This window comes from Melozone crissalis, unplaced genomic scaffold (assembly GCF_028551555.1).
Source record: "Melozone crissalis strain CALT ecotype California unplaced genomic scaffold, PUWL_Pcris_2 ptg000042l_1, whole genome shotgun sequence".
NCBI classification, from domain to species: Eukaryota; Metazoa; Chordata; class Aves; order Passeriformes; family Passerellidae; genus Melozone; species Melozone crissalis.
Window position 1 is genome coordinate 6,771,483 of NW_026535820.1, and position 13,843 is coordinate 6,785,325.

At 42.2% G+C, this 13,843-nt stretch overlaps 1 protein-coding gene across 3 annotated transcripts in view; it reads right to left on the reverse strand.

Moving 5' to 3' along the window:
- NKAIN3 (sodium/potassium transporting ATPase interacting 3) overlaps nt 1-11,963 on the reverse strand; it is a 337,593-nt gene extending 325,630 nt beyond the window's left edge. For all 3 annotated transcript variants that reach the window (XM_054284754.1, XM_054284753.1, XM_054284755.1), the window contains exon 1: nt 11,667-11,963. In XM_054284754.1, coding sequence (XP_054140729.1) covers nt 11,667-11,720 — 54 coding nt within the window. In that variant the 5' untranslated portion in view covers nt 11,721-11,963. The remainder of the gene's footprint in view (nt 1-11,666) is intronic.
- Between the last annotated feature and the right edge of the window lie 1,880 nt (nt 11,964-13,843).

The window sequence follows — 13,843 nt, forward strand, 5'->3', positions numbered from 1 at the left end:
GGGGAATCCACAAAGAAGCATCTCATCAATGCAGATGTAAGTGTTTGCAAGTCTCATTCTGCAGGAGAACTAACTGTAGGGATCAACTCAAATCTGTCACCTCCTGAAAATAATCTTTTCAGAAGAGAACCCATGCTTACTATGTTCTCCAAATTATGAGCAAACTTGAGTATTGAAGTGTTAATATGCCCACAGTCACATGTGGCCAATATAAAAAAAGGAATAATCATAACTGTATGTAGAAACATGAAGAACCACCAAGCATAAAACCAGCCTGAACTACGACTTCAGAGACTTTCTGTAGAGTGTAAAGAAAAACATTTGCATGCTTCTTTTTCTGACTCCATTATCTGTTTTGCTATGTAAGTACTTGAGGCAGGCTGTATCTCAGACACACATCCTGTTCCCGAACCAACCTCAGCTGCAGAGTGCTTCAAATGATCTCTAAAAGGGCAAAGGCAGCCCTGAACTTGGGGCATTATTCACTTCAGCTTCTCAACAGATGAATACACACAGTGAAACCCCAGCAGTATTGGAGCCCTCCAGCATGACTGGCATGTGGACCAAGTACAGTCCAGGCCAGAAATCTCAGCAAAAACTAAGAAATTCACACAGCCAAGAATTTAATGGGTCAGATAGGCCAAAAGAACCAAATACATAATAAAGCTAAAAAATAAATAATTAAATTAATACAACCCAAAGGAATATACCAGAATCTCAGTTCAGTGAGATCTTGGGTTAACCTGGACACTCTTCTGGCCACAAGGCACTGCACACACAAACAGCTCCTCAGCTTTCAGTGCAAGTATCACATACTGATTAAAACACTGAAACCTGGAACCTTTCATGGATACAAAATTGCAATGAAATTATTTCATTGGGTGTCAGTACCATCCTGATGAGGTTGTTTCACACCCTGCATCACCTCTGTGCAAGGCAGCACAGCACACCTCATCTGCACTGGCTACACTTTGAAATGGAATCAACATCAGTGCATTCAATTGATTACAGTTATACAGATTAACAACTGTAACTGGCTACAATTAAAATGTAAACACACATCTCCATGATGTCTAACTCATGAAAAAAACATATTAGAGAAATAAGAGAAATGAAGGGCTTCATAATTCAATCCAATTTAAATAAACTTTGGCACCTTGTGGTTACTTCTGGCACAACTCAGTCAGCTTTGGCTTTCATCAAACCACTATGACTAAATTATACATTAGTAATATACAACTTAAAGTCATTCATGGCATCTAATATATTTCAATGTATTCTCTTCTGATATTTGAATGAAGTTTGGATATAGGCTACTGCCATTCATATGTCTAATTTTTCACTGTAAATCCAGGCTTGGAAGCATTATTTCCAGTCCATCCTAACACTCCCATTCCAAGTGCTCTAAACTACATTACAGTTGATGGCACTACTAGTTCATCTATCTGTTATCACCACGTTCTGGTTCACATTTCCTTCTTTTCTGAACTAACCACAACTTTTCATAATGTTGTGCAATCAAGATGCGAAGAACCACAAGTAACTGTGGCAACTATACAACTAAAGAAAACTTATGTTGTATAGTTGCAAAACCCTTAGATAAGAACAATGTGCAGGGCCCATTTACAGCCACAAGTGAATTTTAACAGTGGTGACTGGTTTGGGGAACAGGGTCTGAATCTTACTATGACAAACAGATGAAAATCAGAATTTGGATGTTGTTCTGAAATAACTGGGAGGAGAGTTGAGAGCAAATTATTTGGCTCCAGAAAAAAAAAAATTTATGAATGTGAAAATGGAAATAGTGTATAATTTCACAGCTAGGCACTGGAGACAAGATTTCCTGTTGATGTAAACAGAAATGGTTTATCAGAAGAGGCTGAGCACAAATCTGTGACTAACCAACTTAACAACAGGAAACAGAGGTAACTGAGAAAAATTACTCCCAAATTTGGGCATTTTTTAGGCTTCCTGAGTGCCCATGTTGGTGGGGACACTAAAACAGGTGTTTTACAAATTACTACAACTAACTGACCTACTATAGTGAGTCTCACTGACTATAGTCTGATTAAAGAATCTTCAGTATCTATGGGGATCTCCATGGGAAGAAATCCACCTTCAGTATTCTGAGTAGCTCCATCTGCATTAGAGGATGCAAAGGCTTTTCAGGTTTCTATGATGCAAATTATTCAATCAGTAAGAGCAGCAAGGCTTGTCTTCCAGTTAAAATATAAACATACTTACCTTAGTGATGTCTACTTAATTCATGAAACAAATATATATTAGAGAAATTAAACACCCTGCTTTCCTTACTCTGCAATAGAAAGACACAGCAAACTTTTAGCAGGAAAAATAAACATCTTACTGGCAGAGAAAATGATATCTTGTTGTGGTGTCATTCCTTACTATAATGCACTACAGTTTCCGCCTTTAGAATTCTTCAGCTTTTTATTCATTGATTGTGGAGACTAAACCTCCAGAAGAATGTTTTTCTGTGCACTCCATTTTAACAGAATTCTGTTTCCAAAATGCATTTAGAAATGAGCTTTTTCCAGTCCATCTAAGAAGCTACATTTAACTGGGAGGTTTTTTGGGGGGGTTGGTTTGGTTTTCTAGGCTGATTCAGTTTTATATGTCTACTCGTTTCCACTGTGATCTGTGCTGAGCTTCACTTGAACGCTCCTAAGCTCCAGGAGCACTTTCCAAGGAGATTCCAGGAACTGCCAGCAGGGAAGTGAAGTTGCAGCATTCCCAGGAGAACGCAGAGTATTCAAGGCTCAACCAAAGGAAAAAACTAGAGCTGGATGAGAAACATGCCAGTCATTCCAATCTCCCTACGAAACATCATCATCATCATCATCACATGATTTTGCTCCCCTGGCATTTTTTATTCAAAGAATCTGACATAACACAGTAACTTTATGACAGAATAGTGAGAAACTGGCACAGCAGCAGCAGTATGTTAGAAAAGATAAATAAAAACCTTTTCCTTAAGATCTTATTTTCAGTGAAACCTTAGGCAGGAATTCCTCCCACACACAGAGAAAACTTTCATCTCTCTGATAAAGAGGGCTTCCACATCCCACTTTTTTTACACTCCTCTAAATACACCTTTCTGTACATTTCATCCCATGCTCCCACAATCTCCTTAACTATAAAAGCATTTCAGGATCCTCCTGCTCATGCTTCATCTCTTAAGTATTATTCTACTTTGCTATATCAGTAGTTCCTTTGGTGTGTGTCAAAACCCTCCTCAGAGAATTCCACTGGGCTCATTGTCAAGCATATACCCTTTATATATATTTATACTTGCTCTCAGCCAAAACTTCTGTACTGATGAAACTGAATTAAAAAATAAAAAATAAAGAGAGACTTGTGGAAAAGACCTATGGAAGAACTTCAATTTTATTTCTTTGCAGCATTCACTTCAGTAAGGGATATATTACATCTTTAAGGGATATTTTTTCTGGCTGAAACTGGCTGTTGTATTAAGTAGAAATTTTTCCTTTTTCCTTTTATTTTACTGTACTACTGGCATTCACCAGGTGGAAGGGGTTCACTGCTGCCTCTGCTTGAACCTACCATTATAAAAAGCCTATATGTAAAAGAATGACTTTCAGCAACTTTAATGAGAGCTGTAGGGCATTCAGCAACTTGTAAGAACAAATCCCAAATCACCACAGCATTAAAAAATCCATCTGAGTTGAGATTACATGCAAGATAGGGCTGTGTTTGAAGAAAGACAAGATGATAAGGAAGTATAGTAAAAAGTAAAAGGTCTAAAATAAAATCTTTTACTACCATTTCATTACCAGGGTGTTAAGCACTCTGTATGTTCCTGAGATCAGAGTACAGTGATAATGCCTCCTACCACTGTCCTTTACAGACCTACCAAAGGCACAGATCCATAGCAAGACACAAAGACTTCACTGGTCACATATAGAAGAAAAAAACCAGCCCATGACACAGTAAAGCCTGTCATAGTGCTGCTGGCACAGCTGTGTCAAGGAATTGCAAGTCTCACTCAGAGTAGGAGTGTCTGATCCCAAACCTGCTGGCATGCCTTTAGGAAGGTATGCACTAACTGCTCATGAGAGATGAGAAGAAAACTGTTTCATCTTGGACAAAACTGAGCTGATTCAAGATCCAAAGTGAGACACTTTCCATTTGCCACTGCCTGAATTTTGTTTGCAGGACAAATTGTACTAAATAAAAAGCAGTAGGAAATGTTCTTTCTGACCAATGAAAAAGATTACATTTACACAAAAACAATGCAATTAACATTATTTTTCATTTTAATTTAATGTCAGTTATAAAGCTTACAGAAATATCATGTCTACCATGAGCTAAGGCAGTGGTGCAAACTTCATTGCACTATCATGCTAGCACCCCTCATAAGCTGACCTGAAGAAAACATTGGCAAAACCATCATTTTGGTCTTCATGGTGCCATGCCCACCAACCTTCACCCTTCTTGTACAACATAAAAGGTGGAAATTAGGACCATTCTCTATATTAAGATGACATTTTTATACTGAGGCTATAGCAGGACCAGTATCATTTAATATAAACATTTCATAATAACACTTGCCCTCATCTCACCTGAAGTGAATTTCAAAATTGACCTGGAGGTGAAAAACTCTGTATCATGTTATCAGTTTCCTGAACTACAGAGTAACTTATTACTGCTCCTTTTTATTAGTCATCTAGAAGCAAAAAATATGCAGTTCATTTCCCTGTATAGACAGAAATAACAGGCTTTTTGTCCCAAAATGACTGCTTAGCAATTAATTATAAGACTGACTGAATGAAATATATTTTGCTTCAATATTAATGAGTTCAAAAGATCTGATATACTACATTGTATCACAGCATTGTTACTTATGAAATAATAAATCTCAAGGCAATCACAGGTACTTCTCATTTACTCAAACACCAAAATTTGACACTAATAGATACAACAGAATACTTGAATTGTTACTGCCAGATCAAGCTTATTTCCACTGCATTATAAACACAACAAATTAAGAAACTAATTATTTCACGATAAATCAAATTACTTGTATTTTAAATACCCTCCTAACAAAGAATTGAAAAACTTTATTCCTTATGCTCTGGTAAGATCATACAACCAAAGGATAACCTAAATTGCAAGTCTTTAGAGGTCATCTGATAAAACCTTTATTCATAGCAGAGCCAATTTTGACATCAGATAAGCTTCAGTTAGATTAGATTTTTGAGAGCTGTGATTAGAACAATTTGAGTTTATTCAAGGATGGTATTTCCAAAACTTCTTTCAAAAACATGATCCAATGATCCCACTATGACATTTTTTTCTAGTATTCAATCAGAATTTCCTCTATGTTGCATCCTGGATCCTTTGCCTCTTGGCTCCACCAAGCACATCCAAGAAGCGATCATTTTATCAAGTATGGAACACATTCATTTACTCCAGTTCTAATCAAGTGAAGTACAAAACCTCCATTCACTTTTCTTGTGGGCCAATGATTGATGTGACTGGTTTGACTCTCTCTTTGGTCATCTAATCAATTAAATTCATATCATAGAGGGGCCAATAGGCAATACTTTTACCTGAAAAATTAAGGGATTGTGATTTTACAAGTTATTTGTAAATTTACCAAATTGGTCCTGAAACTAAAAGAGCCTCTTGGCACCTATAAGATCCAAGTCAGATACAGATTGAAAACATGAGCTAAGATTAACTAATCTTACAAGGCTTTATTTCAGATACAAACTTCACAAAATTGGCAATTTTTAAACACCACCTAAACAACTGCAAGTGCAATCAATCCCATATGATCTCCAAAAAATAAGCCCTCAAAGTACTCAAGTTCTGCAAGTCCTACCCAAATTCCATTTAGATCCAACAACACTATCCTGAATTCCAATGGCTTTCCAAACCACAATATTTGTTTCTTAGTCCCAAGAATGAGGTCTAGGTAGAATGTAGCAGATCCTGAAATAGAAGCAGATCAGCAGCATAAATGAAAGTTCTTACAATAACTATTGTATGAATGAAAGTTCTACAATAACCCTTTCTGGTCTTATAGACAGGAAGAGCAGCTATGTATTTCAAAATTTTCAGTGTATTAATTGTCATTATTATCATTGAAATCTTAACTCCCTCACTTCATCACTATAAATATATTCATTAAATATTTATATTACAATTAACCATCCCTCAGCCATAGAGCAGCCAGGAATTGCAGAATGGATGGAGTCTAAAACTAAGCAAGAGCTGCATGATTCTTCTCACAAATTTACCCAGTTCAGAAATTTCAGAGGGCTCTGAAAGTTCATGTTTCCTCAAGTTTTGAATTTCTAACTCTGGAACACTGCCCAGAGGAAGTCTTACACGCAGCTTTGACAGGAGGGGATTTCACTTCTGAAGCTGAATTTCTGGTGCATGGAGAGGTTAAATCCTACAGTGTTGATGAGCTCAGAGTGTGTGTTTTAGCAGCAGATATCTCCCAACAATTTTGAAAAATAAAACAAAAACACAAAGTGGAAAACAGTGTTAGTTTTCACTCTCTTGCTCCTGATGAGAGAGATCCCAAAGCACATATAGAACCATGTATTCTTTGGATTGCAAATATTTAACTCAAGTAGTTCTACTGGGTGCAGTGTATTACTTGCAATGTTAAGGTTAAATGCAACTATACACCCACATTCCAAGTGTATCAGCCTCTTAGGTATAGCCACCAGCAATGGTCACATGTTTTGGGAATATCATACAAGTTATCAGAGGAAAATACACCATTCCCACCTCAGCTGTTATAACACAAAGTGCAACATCCTGCAACCAGGGCATTGTTCAGGGCTACAACTCCAAGCTTTCTCCATCCTTGCTAGTACAATAGGCACTCCCTCAACTTCCTCCTCTTTTATCAGTGGACAGATGCTTCATCTCCAGATCAATGGGCTGGTGATTCTTTCATCAACATAAAAAGTGGAGCAATTTATTGGTTCAAAGATTTTACTTTCTCAAATTTATCAATTCCCTTGAATCCCTGAGCTGTTAACTGAATAACTGGTATCTGTCAGTTCTAACATACAAGCATCAAGAGTCAAAGACAAAGTTATAGCATCCAGCTCTATAAAGTATTTTAAAATGAGATGAAAATCTATGCATGATATATACATATATCACTTCCCCACACAACTGCTGAAATTCTATGATATCCAGCAACAAATTATGAAACAGTATTGTCCATTCTAATGGCTACAGTCTCATCTCCAAATGTAAGGATTTACACACATCAATATAATTAATGTTAATGGCAGCCATAAATATAAATCTTCTGAATATCGAAAGGGATTAGGCTGTTAAAATGACCGACTGCCTTCCCAAACAAACACTAGACAAAACATTAGTACATAGAAGCTGTATTTCCACTGGAATAATTTTTCCATGTGGCCTGCTGACACTTTTATTATTTGGAAAATAACAGGTTAAGTAGGGAACAGCCTATTTTACACTAGCTATAACTGGGTAAACTACACACTTCTGAATCAGGATCTACAGAATGAGCACTGTGCAGAGGAGCCCAAGGATAAACACATGAAATGAGACTGTCAAAGTCATGAAGGGACTTAGTCACACACTTTCCATCAACCACTTCTTCACCACTTTGAAAATCCTATTCGCCATCCCTGTATTTAAAGTTTTTTGTGTTTATCTATATATTTCTATGTCCCAAAAACTTTCACTTATTGTAAGTGTTGAAACAACATTATCCTGCAAAGGTAGTTTCTCAGAAACACATTTTCAAAGCAGCATGAAGGTTTTCACTGTGTGACATTTATTAACACCAATTGGATTCAGACAGCTAAATCTTGCTGCAATTCATTGTCAGTTTACCCCTTCCAGAATTTAATATTTTTTGAATTTGTTTTATTTGCCAAACATTCTCATCTTTCAGTGTTTTATGGCACGGTGTCTGCAATAGCACAGGCACAATCTCTGCCAGCTGGTTTAATTTTCTAGTACAGACAAGGCCAATGTCTCAGACTTCTGGTGGCATCAGTAAGAATTATGGCTGCAATCCAAAGGATTCATATATCCTGATGATATATTTCCCCAATGTATACATAGCTCCTAATAATCCTAATGACATATTTATGCACAAAGAGGTACACACACACTTCATTGTTCTTTGCTCAGACACCTTTGGCAATGACATATGACAATGCTTCAGTCAGGAAGAGCAAAACAATGAAAGATCAAGGAGGGGTGGTGGGGCAAGATGGTGGTGGGGCAGTTCTCCTTACACAAAATTTCCTTGGCTTTCAGAAGCAGAATCCACCTGAAGGGGTACAATAAAACCCTGGAAGTGACTAGGAGCTTTTCCTGAACATGTGCCACCCGCACTTCCATTTCAATGTCTTTTTTCCATTATTTTTTCTATGTTACACATAATGATATGGATTCCCATTTACAAATGAAGTTATTATTAAATGATAGAAGACTATTTACAGACTGTCCTTAGGATTACTGAATGAAATATTTAAATGTGTTCATTATGAAAAAGTACAAGGTGTCAGCCAAAAACCTCCACTTTCATGGATTAAAGCATAACTGAAAATCGCTATTATTGCCATTTTATGTCAAAAATCCCCTGACAAGCCACACTGAAAATTACAGGCAATTCTTGCAGTTAACACACTTAGCAGGTTAACATTAGAGAAATGGCATTTTATTCACAGTAATGCAGTAACAGTTTCCCTCTTCACTTTTTCCTCGACTATTTCTATGTTGCTGAGATAAAGAAGGCAAAATTTAGAGAAGACTAAAGTTTTAAAGAATGAAGAAACTGTGCCTTAAAGACACTGAACAGTGCACTCTTCTTCACAACAAGAAGAAAATCTTGTTTATGCATATGTCTCCAGGGATTTGGCTTTTTTACTTTCCATCTTATACAGAAGAGAATCTACATAGCACACATGCTATGAAAGGTGTTGCCAACTGTATTTCATTAGATACTTCTTTCTCAGGTAATATCTAAAGTTAATCCTAAGGCTAAGCCTGAGCTGTTGCCCTTCTCAGACATGACCAGAACACAACTAATGTAAACAACTTCTTTTAAAACATGTGCCCATATGTTTCCTTTTTAAAGTTTTTCCTCAAATCATATAAATCATCAGTACCTCTGAAATTCTACAAGTTAGCACTGCAAGTGCTTGGATTTTGCAAGATTTAATCTAAATTTTGTCTACAATCACCTCTCCATAAGTGGATGCAAAGTGGATGTAAAATAAATCTCAATGAGAATAATTCCAGGGATGCAGTTTTGCTGCATATGCTTTATATTCATCACCTCTAAGATATTAGAATAAGATTTAAACTCTATATGGTGTTAACTTCTACATATATAAATTGAACACTACCACCAGTGAGATTATGGACAGCATCTGAGCTTTAAGTTCATGTGTTGTGGCTCAGGAATGATTCTCCCAGTGATACTTCCCAGATCATGCTGCCACTCTCTCCTCCCTCAGCCCCCTCTTCCTTCCCCCTGCAGGTGCCTGGAGAGGAGAATTCGAGGCACAAAAGGCAAAGATCATGGGTTGAGAGAAGAACAATTTACTGGAAACAGCAATGAGATAAGAAGAGGAACAGCAACATCAACAATATTGATACCAAAAGCATGCTAAAGGAATGGAAAATGCTCATTCCAGCCCCACCAGACCTCAGCCATGCAGCCAAACTCCCCCTGGCTTGGAACCAGGGCTACCCCACCACTCTCTCCAGCTTGGAACTAGTGTCACACTACCCCAAACAGAAGGAGCCCATTCTCCCTGGAAGAGAGCCCTTTTCCTCCATCCCTGGCAATGATGTGAGGCAGTACAGGATAACCTGCAGGTCCTAGCTATGTCCCCTTCAGGCTACTGTAAAAAAAATTAATCACATCTTTGTTGGAACCAGGACATAATATCTCCTAGATTACTTCATGAATATAAATACTTCCATTTTAAAATGAAAATAAATTAAAATGAGAGCATTTTGCCATACAGACATTTATCAGCACCTGAAAGATGTAGATATGACAATGGAACATCACTATAAAACATGTAAGAACAGCAGAAAAAACTATGCATTGAAGTAATTTTTGAAAGTTGTTATATCATCTGATAGATCTTTTATAAAACACGACTCTTTTCCTGAAAGACTTTTTATAAATTTCTCTAGAGATTATGGTGGCCATTCACACTTTACTTCAATTTTTATAGACTCCCAGTAATTCCACAGAATAGTAAATACAGTTATTATAATCCTCATAACTGGCAAAGAGATATATTTGAAGAAATAGGGTTTGTTTCCCCTCCCACATGCATGATGTAAATCAGGAGCAATTCTGCTGCAGTCGTTAGCCTAAAACTGATACAAAACAAGAAATAAAAAACAACAGCAATGTATACAGAGCACTTTCCTTACACTAGGAGTACAAATTATATGCCTCCTCTGTCTCTGGGCAAGGGTCTGCCGTTGAGTTACTTATACCACACTAAGTTCATCACTCTATTCACATGTGAATAAGGTCCAGGCTCACACTGGAAACAATGGAGACACACCAGTTTACACAGGCTAAGAACCTGGCACAAAGCCTTGAAAACTAAAGGGGATTTTCAAATAAATGCAATATGTGCAATTACTTCTGGAGTATTACCTCTGAAACAGAAGCAATTTCAAAGTGGTGTAAGAGAAAAATGGAAAGATAGAAAAGGATTACAAATACAAACAAACAACTCCTCCCGACACACACACTAAATGCATTCCACTTTTCTTCTTTACAGACACACACAGACAAGGAACTCTGCTCATTTTAAGAGAGATCATGTGGTGAAATGATGATATTGAGTCACCAGAAAAGAGAAAAATCTTTTAAAACACTCTTGGGACCAGGGACTACCGTTAAGGGGAGAGCATTATTTTATCATCCTGCTAATGAGCCAGATGAAGGATTATTGTTGTTTGGCAGTGATTTATCTCAACAACTCTTTTCTCTACAATAAATATGCCAACTCCACTAAACAAAGAGAAGAAGCGGCACCGTTCTGTTGTTTCAAATCCACGCTGAGGAATACTTAAGCCGAGGAAAGGAACCCCAAGAAAAGTCACGGGAGAGGGCCGGCACACGCGGCTTTCACACAGGTTAAGAAGAATAGGAAAAGAAAGAGGCGGCGATCCCGGTCCCCGCATCTTCCCAGCGCGCCGGCAGCGCCCAGCAGTGTCCGGCCCCACCGCCGACCCGCGGGCAGTGACCGGGGCACCGTCAGCCTCATTCTTCTTTGAGCAGACGGGGAGAGCCCCTGCCCGGAGCCAGCGGGACTGACCCCTTCTCGAAGCGTTCCAGGGCGGGGAGCCGCTCTCCCTCAGGCGGGGAGCGCTGACAGACAGCCGCTCGGTGCCGCGGCAGCCGCCTCAGGTGGCCGGCCCGCTCCGTCCCCAGCCACGGCACCGCTCCGCTCCCCGCCGCTCCGCACCGCCAAACTCACGGGTCGGGGCGCGCCGTCGGGGCGGCGGGCAGGGACAGCTCCGCGGCCGGGCCAGCACCGCTCCGCGCCTCCGGAGCCGTGCCCGGGGCGGGGGAGACAGCGCCCGACCCTGCCCATCCCCGCGAAGGCGAAGCGTACCCCGGCACTCACCAGCTGCAGCGAGCAGAGGAAGATCAGCGTGCAGCGCCCCGTGCAGCAGCCCATGGTGGCAGCCGGAGAGCCGCCGCCGCCGCCGCTCCGCTTCTTCCCTCCCGCACTGGCGCGGCCCCGGAGGCGAGGCTGGGGCTCACCGCATCCGGACGGAGCGGCCGGGCGTGCGTGTGTCCCCCGCCTCCCGCTGCCTCGCTCCTTTGTGGAGGGGCTTCTCTCCGGCGGCGGGAAGGAGCGCGGCGGGGTCGGCGCGGCCCCAGGGCTAGCAGCCGCGGCAGCGGAGCCTCTGCCCGGCTCTGGCTCTGGCTCTGGGGAAGGGGCAGCGGCCGGGGGTGGGCGTTCGCGGACCGGGGCGGGGTGGGCAGAGGGAGCGCGGGTGGGGAGGCGGGGGGCGCGGGTGGGCGTGCGAGGGAGGGCGGGAGCTGTGCGAGGTGTGAACGGGAGAGGAGCGGGGGCGGCGGCGGGCTTTTCTCAGGCGCCCTGCCGGGGGTCCCCAGGCGGGCAGTTTGCGGGGATTTTGGAGGCTCCGAGGGCAGGCTGTGCTTGTGGGGAACTTGCCGGGAGGGGCGGGGGCTCTGCGGACAGCGGCAGCCCGGCGTGGGCCGCTTGTTGCGAGCGCCCGGGGAAAGTTCAAGGGACTCGGGCGGCCGAGGCGGGAGGGGCGGGGAGCCGCGGCCGCCGAGCGGCGGGGCGGGCCCGGAGCACCCCGGCGGGCCCGGAGCATCCCGGAGGGCCCGGAACACCCCGGCGGGCCCGGAGGAGCCCGGCCGGCCCGGAGCAGATCGGCCGTGTGGCGGCCGGGGCAGCCCGGGGGCGGTCGCGGGCCATTGTTCGCCGCCCGCGCTGTGCCGGGGTCGGAGCGGGCTCCGGGGCAGGGAAGCAGCCCGGAGCCCGGTGCATGGAGTCCCGCTGGCTGCGGCTGGGTGCCCCCTGCCAGCGGGCGCCGGGCCGTACCCAGTGAGCCTGTCCCCGACCCGCCGCCCCGGCCGCGGGCAGCGAGTGTCTCGGGATGGTCCATCCCCTCCGTGTCCGCCCACCAGCCGTGCTGGGGGAAGGGGATTCCCTTCCTGGCAGCGCCATTGTGCCAGGAGAGCCCGCCGGCTCCTGCTGCCCCTCGCGGGTGGCAACTGGGAATGGGCTCCGGGAACAGGGACTCGGCTCCGGCAGTCACCGCTCCTGGCCGTGGTACATCGCGGAGTGGTTTAGGTTGGAAAAGATCTCAGATCGTGAAGTCCAAGCGTCAGTCCAGCACTGCCAAGTCCATAGCGTACAAAGAGATGGATGAACAAACAGTGCTCTCAATGGGCCTCTCCAGGGGCAGTTGGGAGAAGCAGGATCACTGGAGATACTGCGCTCCCTACAACATCTATACATGTCATTTGGTCATAGACAAGTGATGTTCTGGGGCGGGATAATAAATCCGAATATACCCACCGTCTCTTAAAAATACGGCGTGGGGATGATGTGTGGATGAAGTGTTGGCTACTTTCTTTTTTAACCTCCAGCAAAGTATAGATAAATTATATTATTTTTTACAGGTATGAAGGCATGTTCCACTTACCAGACAGCACTTTCGTACAGCCTGTTACCAGCTGCTGTTTAACAATGCAGAAACTTCTGCCACAAAACATTGAAGCTTGCCCGGAGGGGGGGGGGAAGAAAAACAAACAAACGCAAAAACAAAACATAAAACTAAAACCCTATCTTCTACAAGGCATTTTAGTGAGTTACCTGATTCTGTGTCTGTGAAATACACAGTATTGTATTGTCCATGTACATACAGCTCTTCATTTGTATATTAAACAGTAGTGACAGTAATCAAATAACTACAAGACAACTGTAAAACAATATTGTGTCAGATTAGATTTGGAAAGCTGTGTTTTCCTACCCTTTTCTTTCACCCTTTTAGGTAGGAAAACATTAAGACAGTTTTAAATACCAAACCGAAGGAGCAAAAGGAAGACAAGTAAGAAGCAGATTCTGCTCATCCAGGATGTGTATTTAACTAGGTATGTGTTTGAGGAGCACAAAATATAATCCACATAGCACAGTATACAAAACTTTAATAAAACCACCTGAGATTTATATTTCTATGTATGGCTTTTAAGACAAAATTCTACCTGGGGCTGAAGTTTATTAAAGTTACATGTTCTGAGAACATATATATTTGGAAGGGT